Source organism: Physcomitrium patens, chromosome 19 (genome assembly GCF_059467195.1).
Source record: "Physcomitrium patens ecotype Gransden chromosome 19, ASM5946719v1, whole genome shotgun sequence".
NCBI lineage: Eukaryota > Viridiplantae > Streptophyta > Bryopsida > Funariales > Funariaceae > Physcomitrium > Physcomitrium patens.
In genome coordinates this window covers 10989488-11005676 of record NC_143428.1, presented here as the reverse complement: position 1 = coordinate 11005676, position 16189 = coordinate 10989488, and the positions used below count along the sequence as shown (strand labels likewise).

At 38.3% G+C, this 16189-nt stretch overlaps 2 protein-coding genes across 2 annotated transcripts; both read left to right on the top strand.

The window, feature by feature from the left end:
- The first annotated feature begins 1363 nt into the window (after positions 1–1363).
- LOC112296119 (putative monogalactosyldiacylglycerol synthase, chloroplastic) lies at positions 1364–4880 on the top strand. Its single transcript, XM_024548308.3, has 8 exons — positions 1364–2306; positions 2641–2813; positions 2966–3127; positions 3306–3447; positions 3567–3791; positions 4045–4107; positions 4333–4407; positions 4546–4880. Exons 1-8 carry the CDS (start codon positions 1725–1727, stop codon positions 4795–4797), a joined length of 1674 nt encoding a protein of 557 aa, XP_024404076.1. The 5' UTR covers positions 1364–1724; the 3' UTR covers positions 4798–4880.
- A 3952-nt stretch (positions 4881–8832) lies between these two features.
- On the top strand, positions 8833–16188 carry LOC112296118 (4-hydroxy-3-methylbut-2-en-1-yl diphosphate synthase (ferredoxin), chloroplastic). Its single transcript, XM_024548307.3, has 19 exons — positions 8833–9362; positions 10104–10261; positions 10402–10508; positions 10702–10802; positions 11151–11227; positions 11355–11474; positions 11824–12054; positions 12242–12358; positions 12681–12755; positions 13027–13104; positions 13301–13360; positions 13554–13616; positions 13754–13898; positions 14081–14219; positions 14464–14541; positions 14713–14872; positions 15214–15312; positions 15541–15645; positions 15739–16188. Exons 1-19 carry the CDS (start codon positions 9125–9127, stop codon positions 15841–15843), a joined length of 2256 nt encoding a protein of 751 aa, XP_024404075.1. The 5' UTR covers positions 8833–9124; the 3' UTR covers positions 15844–16188.
- The last annotated feature ends 1 nt before the right edge of the window (position 16189 follows it).

The window sequence follows — 16189 nt, the reverse complement described above, 5'->3', positions numbered from 1 at the left end:
CATTCTTAAACAAAAGGAAATATTTTTAAAATTTTATTATTATAATTTCTTTCATGCAATCAACAAATATATCAACATAATATTCAATAAGCCATCTTGTATTTACAAGTAGGATATGTCCAAATTGCATTCCAAAGAGAAATTAAATTGATAAGTATAATTGAATGTAATATAATTAATTAGGTCTAATATAATATTAGGATGAATATCAAAGACTAACAACAATTAAAGTTAAACATAACATGCTTCTCATCAAAATTTGCATGTCATATCTCTTATATAGAATAGTTCATGGGATGATAAACCAATGGGATAAACTAGAAGAGACAAAAACCATCTCTAATTGGTTGCATTTTTCATTTTTTTTCATCAAAAGTGAAGTATAAGTGAAGCAATGACTCAACTTTTGATCAATCAAAGATTAGAATTTGCATATTGTTAGTGTAGATTGCCAAGCATAATACTCCAAGATTAATATGCATGGAGCTCACAAGCTTCCGATTGTAATTTTTAATAAATATTTTTTCTGAAAATATTTTTTGTGGCCAATGGCGCTAGTTTAAAATTTATATCTACAACAAGACATTTAAAACATTCCTACTGCCAAGATTTGATAACTTAGTGATTAAATTTTAAAATAAGATGGAACAATTTAGTTAGGTGTTTGTATGTGATGCAATATATATTTCCAAAATTGCTACAGTTTTAACCCATTTCAATCAACAATCGCAGGCTAAAGTTGTTTCAGACTAAGTTGAGTAGCGTACTTCAATCATATTTTTTCAACAAAATTACTAATGTTACTATTATTATTGTTTCATTCTGGGCATCAAAGTTAAGATTTTTCCAAAATTTCAAAATAATAACAAGGCATCCGACGATCAGAGTCCTGTTAAAATCTCCAAACAAGTAGCAGTCCACCACGAACCAAAAGTGCCAACCATTTCTAAAACACAAAGACTAAATCAAAGAATGTCCACGACTATTTAAAACTAAGCTGCACGACACTGTAAGCTTTGACTTGGAAACACTTGGATTTTTTATTTATTATTATTATTATTTTCACTTAAATTCCAAAATCAACAAATAAGGTGGATAATGAACGAAGTGAAGACGACTCAAGCTGCTGCCGAAAGGTCACACCCAATTCCCTGTCGACGGCGAAGGTCCAAGCCAAGCGAACTGAATGATAGAAACTAGAGTGTCACACAGAGGGAGCCACGCTGGCAATCCCATGCCCCCGTGGCTGCCAGGTCAGCCGTCGTGGAAGGGAGGCAGCGCGGGCGTGCGAGAGAGCGAGGCGCGGCGGGGGTTCGTCCGGAAGGGAAAGACGTACTGCTGTCCAGCAATCCAGTTGTTGACTCTGGATTAGGTGCTCGCCAATCCTTCTCCACCCTGCTCGCAATTCCCTCTTGCCCCCGGTTTTCTGCTGCTCGCGCTGCCTCCTCCACACCTCGCTATCTCGCTCCCCTAAGGTTTCTGGGTGCGTCCATCGACGGACTTGGACACTGTCTGTCACCGCATACGAAGGTGACGGAGGTGTCGGGTGGTGTTTCGCCTCGCACATGTCCCTCGTACGATTCGTGGCGAGTTCCGCAGTGCGTTTGGTCAGCTCGCCTTTGTCGTCTGAACTGGTAGAGTTCATGGAGCGGAGATTGTCGGACTATCTATTCTGAGTGGTCCTCGAGCTGTGGATTGTCTACGCAACAGAAAAATCGCGAGCAATGGAGTACCCTGCAGAATTGGCGGGGATTGGCGATGCTAGTGTTGTGAGGCTCAGTCCCTGGTTTGTGCATGCTACCGTGAGTTCGTCCCTGCGTGACGTTGGGAGCGTTTCTGCGAGGAGCTGCGGGCATGGACGTGTAGGGTCTTCAGCTGAATGTGCGCAGGGTCGTGATGGTTGGATGCCAGCTTCTCGGGAGAGGCAGCCGCGTCAGGAATTCGGCAGTGGTTGTTACTGCGTGGCCACAGTGACAGTTGGCGATTTGCAGTCCACGAGCAAGAGGGTTCAGGAGAGCTTTTTTCGGCATTTCAATGCTTCAATTCGTAGACATTGTGATAGGGTGCCGTCGTTGTCGTGGGCATCCATCAGTCAGTCCGGTGGGAAACTGTGTGAAGGTGCGGACGGGAAGGGTATTGGGGCGCGCATGGAAGAGGTCGGGGATGAGACTACGCAGTCCGTGGGCCAGGATAAGAGGAAGCAAAAGAATGTGCTGATTCTGATGAGTGACACGGGAGGGGGCCATCGTGCGTCTGCCGAAGCTATTAAAGCTACTTTCGAGCTTGAGTATGGAGACAAATACAAGGTGTGTGGTTCTCTTTTCTTTCTTAAAAAATTTCTTTCCATCCACTCACCGTTTCCGATTTTCGAAGGAATCTTTGTCTTGGCGTTGAATTCCCCGTTTCTGCTACTCATGGATCTTAACGTATCTCAGAAAAGAAAGACCGCTTTTGCAGAACTAGTGGTTTACACGCTAGGTTTTTTTTTTTTTTTTTTTTTTTTTTTTTAATGATCTGGTCACACCTGGCAATGTTCGTTTTGATAAAGTCTACTCAATGAACAAATATGTTCATGCTATATTTATTGAGATCATTGTCAAGATCCCAAATCTAAGTCTTAGTTGCGTTCAAATTATTCAGGTACACGTTGTTGATTTATGGAAGGAGCACACTCCCTGGCCTTTCAACCAAGTTCCACGACTTTACAGCTTTTTCGTCAAACACGAGATTCTATGGAAGTTCGCGTTTTACAGCACCGCGCCCAAAATAGTACATCAATCAGAAATGCGCGCAACATCTCTGTTTATCTCAAGGTATTTGGTTCAAGGAAATTGGGTATTGTTCTCACGACTTTCTACAAGAGCTGCACTGCTAGTCTTCATCTGACTGGTCTTATGGCTTGTGCTTATCTTGAATGAATATTTGTCGTTCTGATACTGAATTTACCCCAAGGTGTGGTTATCAGAGAGGTGGCAAACGGCTTGGCTAAGTACCAACCTGACGTTATCGTAAGCGTGCACCCCCTGATGCAACACGTTCCGTTAAGAGTACTACGATTACGAGGCTTACTCGACAAAATCCCCTTCACAACTATCATCACAGATCTAGGCACTTGCCATCCTACATGGTAAGTCAAGTTTTTACGAAGTCGCATGTGCAATGTTTTAGAAAATTCGACAGTATTCCACCTTGTTTTAAACGATATGCTAAACACCCTTCTCGCATGGGCAGAAATACCGTTCTTGCTTCTGCCTCGGCAAAACATTATTCCAAATGCCTTTTCTAAAACTAGATATGTGTGGCAGGTTTCATCAGCTTGTGACCGCCTGTTTCTGTCCCACAGAGGAAGTAGCAAAGAGAGCTCTAGAGGCTGGTCTTCGTCGGTCTCAGATTCGTGTGCACGGGCTTCCTATTCGGCCCTCCTTCGCTACATTCTCTCGCTCCAAGGTTTGAAGTCTAAACCCTGTCGTTGAATTTGAGCTCAGATAACGTTTTACTCGTGTCATGGTCCACAATGCTAGTTAGATTGCGTATCTTCTAAAATGCTTGAATATCTCTTGCTCTAGGATGAATTGCTGAAGGAGCTCGAGATGGACAAGGACCTGCCTGCCGTGCTGTTGGTGGGGGGAGGAGAAGGCATGGGCCCGGTGGAACAAACTGCTCGTGCTCTTGGGGAGTCACTTTATGACGCCAATACTGGAAAAGCCCTTGGTCAACTTGTGGTTGTCTGTGGTCGTAACAAAGGCCTTGTCAAGAAGCTTCAGAAGATCCAGTGGAACATTCCCGTAAAGGTACTGAATCTCCTGAACGCTTCAAACTTCTGTTTCTCTGCAATAGTCTATCCATACTTGTACAATACACTAGCCATTATTCCTGAGAAAGTTCATAGGTTTCCCTTGCTCAAGGGAAACAGTTTGTCTATTAACGAGTCTGAGGATGACATCATTCAATATAGACGCACTCAAGCCTTGATTCCTATTGCAAACAGTTGTGAAATTTCTTCCTGAGTCTGTGTGTTTGTTGCTCTGTTACTTTCATATGCAGATCAATGGCTTTGTGACGAATATGTCTGAATGGATGGCAGCTTGCGACTGCATCATAACCAAGGTAGTATCTCGTGTTTGACCACGGAATAGACTAGCTTGAGCTCTAGTTAAGCTTTCCTAACGTTTGTGCATTCGGACTTACAAGTCATAACCTTGGCTATTGCAACTTTTGTGTTTCAATTGTCTCCTTCACCTACAACCTGGAAAACCGCCTGCTGTGTTCTGGAATTTCTAGTGTCACGAAATCTACACCGTAAAATTGAACCTTTTTTTACACTACTTGCAGGCAGGGCCTGGTACCATAGCCGAGGCATTGATACGAGGGCTGCCGATGGTTTTATTCGACTTCATCGCCGGACAGGTCAATTTCTAGTGTCTCCCTCATTCTGTTTATTATAAGCTACTCCATCCTTGTCCTGTTCATATCAAGTAGGATCAAAAGCTGATGAACTCTGCGTACAAGCAAAACCATGACAGTGGCCATTCTTCACATCTGCAGGAAGTTGGAAACGTCTCGTTTGTTGTGGACAACGGCGCAGGTGCTTTCTGCGACAAGCCCAAAGTAATATCGAAGATTATTGCAGATTGGTTTGGTGCAAGCTCTAGCAAGTTGAAGGAGATGACGGAGAAGTGTAAAATGTTAGGCCAGCCTGACGCTGTTTTCAAGATAGTGCATGATCTAGATGATATGATCCGAAACAAGCACATGTACCAAGACCACCTGAAAATCAAGTACAGGGGTCTGATCTGAGAGGAATTCTTTTAGGTCTTTGTGATCGAAATCATCGCATTCGTCGTCTCATTCTTAATCCAACAAATAGCTTTTGCAACTCACTACTTTTGCTACTCGTCTTGTGACCCAGATACCTGATTTTCAATGTGAAACTTGAAGCTGGCGTGCAGTTCTAGGAACATTCTAGTTGGTGATCAAGTAAGATTTGAGTGATTTTAGTGATTCATACAAATTGTTGATATTCTTTAGTGTATACTTGATTGGATGATCAGAGAACTTGATGCTAATTGGTTGTTATTTGAATGTTTGGGAAGCATTCAAAAAAGGGAAAATTGATTCGGATGAGTTGTGAAGGTTCATTGAAACTTTTTTGATTGCTTAGAAAATCACTTTGAACATAGATGTGCTTATTTGAATAACAACATACTTGAGGGTCTTCAGAATGCATCGAGAATGTGTCAAAAGAATTGAAACTTTTGAGTATAGACCTAAACTTTTTATATTCTGAACCTTGTATAGTTTCTCAAGTTTTAAAGAAAATGAAAGATGGTTTCAATACAATCTAGTCTTGCTTGGAATTTTTTATATCCTAAGTATTGTGACAAAAGAATAATTGTGCCTGAGAACTTGATTTAACGACCACGGGTGTGCATGTATGTATATATATATATATATATATATACACGTACACAAACATACACACAAATATACATTAATAGTATTATTTTACAACAAAATATCTCTTTTAATATGTTGGTACTGAATACATTAAAGACAGCTTAGTCTGATAAAAATTTCGTTTATCCTTTTATTTCTCTTTTTATGTAATTGCTCCACCTTATTTGAATTTCTTCCCACCACAATTTTATGCTTGCTTAACATTTCTTAGAATCAAAAAACTGTATTTCAATAGCAGGTTTTACTTGAAGATTTCATGGTAATTTATTCTATTAATTGAAAATTAAAATAGTTCTTCTCAATTCTTTATAAAATTTGCCATAAAATAATGAAATTATTGAGAGTTATGCAAAAAAGTTACAATATATTATATTATATTATATTATATATATATATATATATATATATATATATATTCAAAGAAATTATCAATTCTCAAATTAAAGTAATAGACTTGATATGTTGGGATTGATTGACCTTCTTCAAACAACTATTTCAACTACCATTCTTGAATTTTATTTTTTATATTTAATTTTTTTTTTACACTTAATATTTAAAATTATAAAAAAAATACTTTCAAAAAATTTTATGATAAATTTATTCTTGTTATATTAATGAAAAAAAACAAAACTTATATCTACTAAAATTAATAAACATATGATACAATTAACACAATCATAGCACTATGATTTATTGGTCTTTCTTTTGGTAGTTCAAGGTTTTTTTCTACAAAATATCAAAGACCTTTAGAAAAATAACTTATATATTAATCCATAATTTTAGAATATAAAATAATATGATTTATATTTATTTCTAATATAATATAAATATATAACATGTAAGATGTGTAAAATTATATAAAATGTGTAAAACAAACCATTTTATATGAATGAATGTTACAAATATTGCTAAGATTATTTTGAGTTTATTTTAAACACATTGATATTAATTCTATAAAAATTAAAATGCACAATTTTTATGTCAATTCAACAACCCTACTTTATTTATTTAAATACTATATGTTTTTTAACTATTGTTTACTTATGCAATTACTAATTTTTAAAAAATTAGGTAAGCAAATTTATGTTGCTATTCAAGATCTCCATACAGAATCACTTCTTAATGCATCTGAACTTCAATCACAAAGTAACAAATACATGATTTATCCTCTAAATTTTAATAAAAAAATGTATATTAAAAGATGAATTGAAAATATGTACTTTAAATAATATAGTTAGGAATTTCTAAATAATTTGTATATTATATAATTTAAATAACCCCAGGACAAAATATTTAAATAAATAATAATTTTTGTAAACAATATCCAAAACATAGTAGTAACCTTAAAGAAAAAGTTAATTATTTATAATATTTTTGAGAAAAAAAAAAAATGAAATCAGGTATTTTTATGTGTATAATAAACCAAGTTAAAGTATCAATGTTTGTTATTTTGAAGATTTTGTTATCGTTTTGGTACAAGTATTTGAAAGTAAATAAACAAAAATTAATAAAAAAATAATTACCAGACCATCTTTGATATTACTTATGCTTGTTTCAGAAAAAAAATTTAAATAAGGGCAAACTTAATTAAATGAAATCTCTCGTAAACAATATGATATTTACACTTTGAAAATTTAATTTTCAATATAACAATCAACCAACACACACTAGAAAAAACATTTAAACATTGAATTGTAAAAAAGAAAAAAGAAAAATATATAGGAAAATAATATAAAAGCAATTAAATGAAAATATATCTCTTAAGTAGAAATACTGTCATAAAAGAATTTATAGAAAAAATATAATTTACACCATAATTTACTAAAGGTCTATTATAATATACTGACTTTTTTTTCTTTTCTTTTTTTTTTTTCTTTTCTTTTTGGAGATCTAAAAAATCGTTTTTCAAAATTTTCATGAATTTCTACCATATTTTAGTAATATGTATATGTAATCAATCTAATATATATATATATATATATATATACATACATACATATGAATGGATGATAGGTGGTTAAAGGTAGTATTATATATATATATATATATATATATATATGTGTGTGTGTGTGTGTGTCAATATTGAATCTTATTACCAACCCACTAATTGTTTGTTCACAATGACTACACAATTTCACTAAACTATATTGTAGTTGTTTTTGGTTCAGAAGTAAAAAAGTTCAAGGGAACTTAGTATTAAGATAAGTTCTTAATAATCAAAGCTCAGTTTGTTTTGAAGTACTTTCCAACTTTACAATAACTTACAATTATATGAAAGTTACTTGTTGTGAAGCTCATTACTAATTGTGCCACTTTTTTTAAAAAATAGGTGTATCTATTTTAATGTGCATAAATAAAGAATAATATACATAGTAATAATTATAAAATGGCTTTTATTTTTTCTTTATAAAAGTTTCAAATTTCATTTTGAATGTATTTATATTTATTTAGTACATAAAAGAAAAAACTAATCAATTTTCATGACAAAATATCAAAAGTATTTATTTGTATATGTACAAGTTCAATATCTACAAAAGAACTTTACCGTGTAGTTTCTTGTAGTCACACTAATTGAAGCTATTATTTATATTATAAGAGAATTAAAAATAAATGTAAGAGAATTAAAAATTGAAAAGATGCTCTGAGAGGTGGCCTAATAGAACACATGCAACAATATGTCCAAACGCCAAACTCTGCAATTCGTTATCAACTGGATGCAATTTTCACAAACATTCCGTGAAGGGAAGGGAAGGGAAAGCAGAGGCTCACATCCAACCAATCAGGGGTTCGATCCTAGCTGGCACATTATCCACAGAATAACAAGAGCAGGGCCAGTAAGGCGCCACCCAGTGAGAAAAGCCTAATCCCCGAAACCCCAACGAACCCCACGGGCCACGCCAGATCCCCCTCAGAATATCCTTTGCAACTCAGAACGGGCCCTCTCACCCGGCCCGCTTTTATCCAACTCTCCGTTAATACTCGGGAACATGGAAATGAGAGCCCGGGTAAGGGATTACGAGATGCGCATCTCGTAATCCCTGTGTTGGCGCTGCGTTGGACGTAGGCCTCTCGATTGCAGCCAACCCTGGAAGCTCCCCCCGCGTGGTTGTCTCTGTTTTCTTCAGCTGAACAGACGAGCCAAGACGAGACGAGTCGACACCGGACAAGACCACATCAGTCAATTAGGCTACGGTCTCGGATTGTAGAGGAATGATTGAGTGGACGGTTTGGTGATTTCGGATGATAGTGGCCCTGGCCTGGCCTCCTCATCTCACGAGGTTTTGCAGTGCCAGGACGGGTGCCGTAATCTCGTTACTATCGATGGCGATCACTTTATAACCAGCCTTTTAAAATCTGTTTTGCGAAGTAGTCGCTCGGGCTACGCTTTTTCTCCGTTGGCTGCGTCTAGCGCTTTTCTGTGACGCGCCTGGGGTTGTGGCTTCGCAGTGGCGGTTCGCATTGTGGTTGGTTTCGAGCTCAAGTTTGGTCGCGGTTCCGGAGCGATATTTCGTTTTCTTTTTTCTGAAGGAGAGTGTCGCATTTAGGTAGGATAGCGGTTCAGAGAGAGAGAGAGAGCGTGAGGGGGACAGAGAGAGTAGCTTTTGGTTGTAGTGAGGAGGTTGGAAGGTGAGGTTTGGAATTTTTTAAACTCGTTGAGTTTGGAGCAATGTCTGCCACGAATCTCACGATGTCTACTGGTATTCCGGGCTCGTTTTCGAGCTTAAAGAAGATGGACTCGTTGCCGGGGAGTTTGCAGCAACCTATGGCGGTGGAATTGAAAGGGAAGGTGAAGGTGCAGAGGAGTCGGACGTCGCGGGCTCAGAGGGTGCGCGTTGCTGGGGTGCGGAATATGGCACCCGAAGTAGTGGAAATGGAACCTGCGTCTCAAGGCAGCCAGCTTTTAGGTGACAATTCGGGTCTCATCTTTGCATGAACACCGGGTTTTGTTTATCCAAATGTTGCGCAAACCTCTTCTTTTCACCTCTTTTCATAATTTCATCAAGTCCCGCGACCTAGGTGGAATGTGTAATAGCGTCCCTTTGGATAGTCTCCCTTCCCTCCGGTTCGGAGTCGTGCGAAATTATGAATACGTGACAAAACTTTTGTGGCTAGATTTGAATAGAATGCTTTAGATAATCCTTATCTTCGTAATACAGGTCGAGATGTTCTTATATCGCAATTAACGGACTCTTAATGCTCATAGTGAATGCAGTGTGCGCATGCGTACTTTCAACCTAGTGTTGCTCGAGGAGGGATTAGGTTTAATAAAGGTGAAGATAGTCTTTGGTACCACTTGTTCTCTTGAACAGGACAATATCTAATGGAGGCACTTGTAGAATGCATGTCGAAATCATTTAGGAAATCAGTGGATTTTTGCGATTTTGTTTATTTATTGAGTTTCTAGGCTGGAGATGTCGGATTGCCATTCCACTGATTCCAGGTTCACAAACTATGTCAAGAATTTTAAGTTGGATGCTGTCAGCATGCTACAAGCATAACCATTTGGATCAGTATATATTCATGTAATTTTTTTGGAATGTTCCTGGGCACATTTATTGAGATGGTATTGTGACTAAATGTCCGTGCTCAATCATTCATCTGTAAATGTTCCTACATCTGGCGGTTCTATTGTTTTGTGTGAGCAGTTCCTCGGCAAAAGTATTGTGAATCAATTCACAAGCCTGTGAGGAGGAAGACCAGAACCGTGAGCATCGGTGGTGTGACCGTTGGCAGCGAGCATCCCATTCGAGTGCAAACCATGACCACCACAGACACAAAAGACGTGAAGGGCACTGTGGAGCAGGTTCTTATCAGGAAATTCAGCTTGCATCAATTTACTAGTGTGCATATAGTAAAGCATATCGGGGAAATTTTGAAGCAGAAGTAGATCTAATTTCATGACACGTCCTGACGCGACAAGTTGTTTGATCGGGAACCTCTCAGGTAATGAGGATTGCAGACAGAGGATGTGATATTGTGCGGATTACGGTTCAAGGGAAGAAAGAGGCCGATGCTTGCTATGAGATCAAGAACACTCTTGTGCAGAAAGGGTACTACTTCGCCAATGCCATCTTGGCCATCGGCGCACTTTACTAGTGTTTTTCTGTAACTTGGAAGCATTCTATCCTTGGATAGCTCTGGAGTGAGACAATTAGTTGCAATGTTGAAACTTTACGATCGTGCCATTCTCTGAACCAATGAATTTGCTTGATAGCTTGCCACTGATCTTGTTGAGGGATGCAGGTACAATATACCTTTGGTTGCTGACATTCATTTTGCGCCTTCTATCGCGATGAAAGTTGCGGATTGCTTTGACAAGATTCGTATCAATCCCGGCAACTTTGGTGAGCATGTTTTCTAGTGATTTGCCTTGGTTCGTGTGTCAGTAAAACACTTTCTTATGTTCACGACTTTGCCTGTTAATTCCTTCAGAGCCCATGAAGCAACGGCAAAGTAGGAAAGCTCGATGACTAAGGTCTTATTAAGGTCACTTTTAACTACTTATTATGTGTTCTTTTTATTATTTCATTAATTTAAGATTAAAACTTAGAAAGCTTAAAAATCTCTGATAAATTTCGTTAAGTTTGACGCAGAAATTTCATCATTTTTAAAAGAAATTAGTTTTTAATCTTGTTTGACGTTCTGGTTTTACTATAGATTTGTATCTGAGAATATCTCTCGCTTTCTTGTAGCTGATCGGCGCGCTCAGTTTGAGATATTGGAGTATACAGAAGCTGACTATCAGGAGGAACTACGCCACATTGAAGAGGTATCTAAGAATCGCAGTTTTGGCGATGATTTTTTTTCTTATTATCACTTTATGGGGAGGCGGTGGTGAAATTCAAGTGCTTTATTGCTAGTACTTAATCTCTTTGTGTGGGGTTTATGTACATCAGGTATTTACACCTCTTGTAGAGAAATGCAAGAAGCTTGGAAGGGCTATGCGCATAGGCACAAACCATGGAAGTCTTTCTGATCGCATCATGAGCTACTATGGTGACTCTCCAAGGGGCATGGTTAGTTTCACAATTTCATTGCAATCTGCTTTGAGCTGAGGATGTCATGGGTAACTTGAGTTTTAGTCTCTTTACAAATGCAAATAAAATAAATCGGTGTCTTGTTATGGGTTGTGAATTAATTGTAGAGTGTAATGCTGTTATTCAGGAGAACTTCATCCATGAAACCACATGATCCTTTTAGATTTTTAATGAATTCTTCGATCCCTCATGACCTCAGTTTTTGGTGAAATCTAGATAATGTCCTCTCTGCGCACATTCACAACGGTGCAATCGACAGGGTAAAGGGTTGATTGACATGAAATTGTAGAGATATTAATAGCTAATTCATCAAATGTGCGCTTCGCAGGTAGAATCAGCCTTTGAGTTTGCACGTATCTGCCGCAAACATGACTACCACAATTTCTTGTTTTCTATGAAAGCAAGCAATCCGGTCGTAATGGTTCAAGCATATCGGCTTTTAGTATCTGAGATGTATGTGAACAACTGGGACTACCCATTACATCTTGGTGTTACTGAGGCTGGAGAGGGAGAGGATGGTCGCATGAAGTCAGCTATCGGCATTGGTGCTTTACTTCAGGTTTAACCTTTATCTCTTTAGTGACATTCCTGTATGCCAGCGATTTTCTTTTCAAAGATTTAACTGTTTTCTCACTTGTGGATATTCTTGATTGTGAGCCTTAACTTTTTTGCTTGACTACCTCTACTTAAGCACATCTATTCTGAGGTGCCACTTTTAGTAATTTTGATGAAAGTTTGTCATTTAGGATGGTCTCGGTGACACCATACGTGTTTCATTGACGGAAGCTCCTGAAGAAGAAATTGATCCTTGCACAAAGCTTGCAAACCTTGGCATGAAGATTTCTGCAGAACAGAAGGGGGTGGTGAGTCTAAATCGTATTTCTAATGTAATGTGTTTGAGAATTTGGATGCAATTTACTTTTTGAAGGTTATTTCAATTTCCTCTTCCTGCATTGTTTTCAGGCTTAAGGTTATAGATACTTAGGGGATGTTGGCATTTCGTATTTAAAAATTTAACCTGAACGCAAAAGTCATGTTTCGAAGCTGATGGTCTCTTAGTAGAGTCGGACTGTAAATTTGTTACTTTTATATGGTTTATTATTCATTTGTAGCGCAATATGTTATAGAATGCTGTGATCCTCAGTGAAAATAGTTGGTATTGAATGCTCAAGTTTTCTATTTTAGGCTGAATTCGAAGAGAAGCACCGGCGATACTTTGACTTCCAACGAAGGACCGGCCAACTTCCACTGCAGAGGGAGGTTAGTCAAGACCTTGTGCTGCTATAGGCTGTGCTTTGACGTCAGATAATTCAACAGTGGTGATTTCTTGCGTGATGATTTATGCAGTTTTTGCAGTTGGTTAATTGATTGTGTGTTCTTTAAAGTTTCCTTTTTATAATTCGTAATCGGCAATGTTCTGATTCTTAGGACCACCTTCGATTGAAGAACATGAAAAAGCGTTGAAAAAAGATTCGTTAATTAATATTCGATGAGTCGTTTACCGGAAATCTGTTGGTTTGATCCTGAACAGGGAGAGTTGGTGGACTACAGAAACGTTCTGCACCGTGATGGCTCTGTTCTGATGTCAGTCACGTTAGATCAGTTGAAGGTATGTTTCTTTCTTGAAATAGCGTTTTACAGAATGCGCTAGTAACTGCTCACATGAAGATGTTTTTAGGTCCTTCTTAGTGAAATCCTACATTGATCTGGAGAAGAAAAATATGGTAGTTGTGGAGTGGATTTAACTCATCTGGGTATGGCTGTGTCTATATTTCTTAATCAAGCGGTTGTTCCCCTTAATGCAGAATCCAGAAGTTCTATATAGAGACCTGGCTACAAAGTTGATCATCGGTATGCCTTATAAGGTATGGCTATAAACATATGTGAAATTATGGTCCGTGAATGAGATGGCGATCCAATATCTCATGTTTTATGTTGACATTGTTACACTCTTGGAATGCATTCTTGAGCTATTTTGGTGCTTTAGATCTCGCTTGGAACACAACCTGTCTCATAGTATTGCTAAGTGTGAACAAAATGTTTGCCTTTGATGTGCAGGATTTAGCTACTGTGGACACGATACTCTTGAATAAGCTGCCAGAGGTTGCTGACAGGGCCTCGGTCAGTGCAGCAACTTTCAGTTAATGCCTTCGTATTGTAGGCAGTCCGTTTGCTATTGGGCTGTTCATTCAAGTGCTGATGGTGCTTTGCGACCTACAACACTCTGTTTATATGTTCGCTCTTCTCATGTGATGCAGAGACTCGCTGTGAAGAGATTGACAGATGTCGGAATAGGCGTGCTGACTCCCCTAGCTGAGCAACTTGCTAACCCTCTTCCACATGCTATGGCTCTCGCTACTCTCGATGAAATTATTTCTGGAGCTCATGAAAACCTGCCTGCAGGTAGTCGATAAAGTTTCATTTGGTCCTATGCTTTACAATCAAAATTAATCCATGGTTTGTACCTGTTGATTATAACACAAGGCGAAAGATAAATACTAGTTGCATGCAGGAGTGGCAAGATTAAGAGTAGTTGAATCTCGTGAATTGCATGTCTTCACTAATTCGTTCATATACGTCTTCAGGTACTCGTCTTGCAGTGACTCTTCGTGGAGATGAACCTGAAGAACAGCTTGCTAAACTGAAGGATTTGGATCTCATCATGTTGCTACTGTACATTCCAGAAGGTGATGAGAAGTCAAGTCGTGTACATGCGTCACGAAGGCAAGTTCTAGCCCTACGTGTACTTTGGAAACATGTCATGCCTCATTTCCGTGCAACGCCTGCCTATTTATTTAAACCGATAGCTTTTATTATTGCTAATTTGGCGTTGAGCTATATGTATTATACTGCGGATGCCATTGGTTCTATTGGATTTGTATGGATTACTATGAAGAATGCACTAGTATGGATTTGTGAAGCACTTCACACATGTACCCATCTTTAGTTTTCTGTTGTTTCTATGCAGGTTATTTGAATATTTACAAACGAATGATATAAATTTCCCAGTCATTCATCATCTTAAATTCCCTGCAAATACTCACAGGTATTCCACGTGGATTGAACTAAAATTAGTCACCAGAATGCTGATTTATCAATTTTAATTTGATTTGTTTTTAAAAAGTTCACAGGGAACTTCCATTAACAAAGTCTACCACAATTTCCGGGGTTAATTATCCCCTCAAATCTGGTTCTTATACAATTCTACATTTTGCAGGGACGATTTGGTCATCAAGTCAGGCAGTGAAGCTGGTGCTATGCTTGTGGACGGCCTAGGAGACGGGGTATTGTTAGAGGCAGCTGATTTGGACTTCGATTTCCTGAGGAATACATCGTTTGGCATGCTTCAGGGATGCCGGATGCGGAACACAAAGACAGTAAGCTCTCAAACTTCCTGTTAGGAGGACCCTGGAGTCAAAATATTCTGTCGAGCAGTTTTTCCCTTACGATTTTGTTTTAATGCAACCAACTATGATCCCCATCATCGCGAAGTATTTAATATTATTTGATCAAGCTGAGCACTAAATTGAACATGTTAATCAAGATGAAAGCGCAGGTGTCTGCTAATTGAAATCAAACAAAAGAACTAATTTTATTTAGCACTGGGTTAGGTACTTTTTAAGCCATTGGTCTAATTCTATACTCTGGTTGCGCGTGCATAAATGTGAATTTCTGTTTGACTTCGATCTTTTCTGATAGCATGAATTGTTGGACACAGGAATATGTGTCGTGCCCATCTTGCGGAAGGACGCTCTTCGATCTTCAGGATGTAAGCGCGGAAATTAGGGAAAAGACGGACCACTTACCTGGTGTTTCGGTACGCGAAGTTTAACTGCACTTGTTAGACTCATATCTGATTTTTAAAAAACGAATTCAGGGAATACGTGTTCTGCATTCATAACAATTAAGCATTTTAGTCTTAATAGTTTTCTCTTACAATCATTATCTTTCAATCACAATGACTAGGTAACCCTCTGTACCGATCTTGATTCTTGTTTCACTCTAGGTTTTTACTCACATTCTAGTTGTAACATCTCTTTTGCAGATTGCCATTATGGGTTGCATTGTGAATGGTCCTGGAGAAATGGCAGATGCGGACTTTGGATATGTCGGTGGCGCTCCTGGAAAAATTGACCTCTACGTCGGCAAGGTATAATATACTTTTTCACTTTTCAATGCGATTTTTTTGGCCCATCACCTTAACTAGCTTGAAATCATACCTGGAGATTATTTGAATTTGCAGGAAGTGGTCAGGAGAGGGATCGCCATGGAGAAAGCTACTAATGAACTTATTGGGCTCATCAAGGAGCATGGTCGTTGGGTAGATCCTGAACCATCGGAAGTTTAAGTAAGGAAATTTTACGTTGATGGTGAGGGAAGGAGTTCACAGCTTTTAGTAGATGCATTTATTTAAGTCAAACACACAGCAAATGTGCCCTTGGTTTCTTCTTAGAGGAATGGTCTGTTCTACATAATCAATTTCTACATCACGTAGTTTATTCCGAGTCAGAAGAATAGATAGAGTTGCTGTGTGGAGACGATAAGTCGGCCCAGAGTAGGTTGAGAACTAAAACCCTTAATGTATTCAACACTTAATAGCCTTATCATGTCTGGTGAATTTGCAGACAATCTACATGACAATCTACATTTGCTGACAAAAAAATTAATGCAAACTTGACACCTATGTTGTAAAC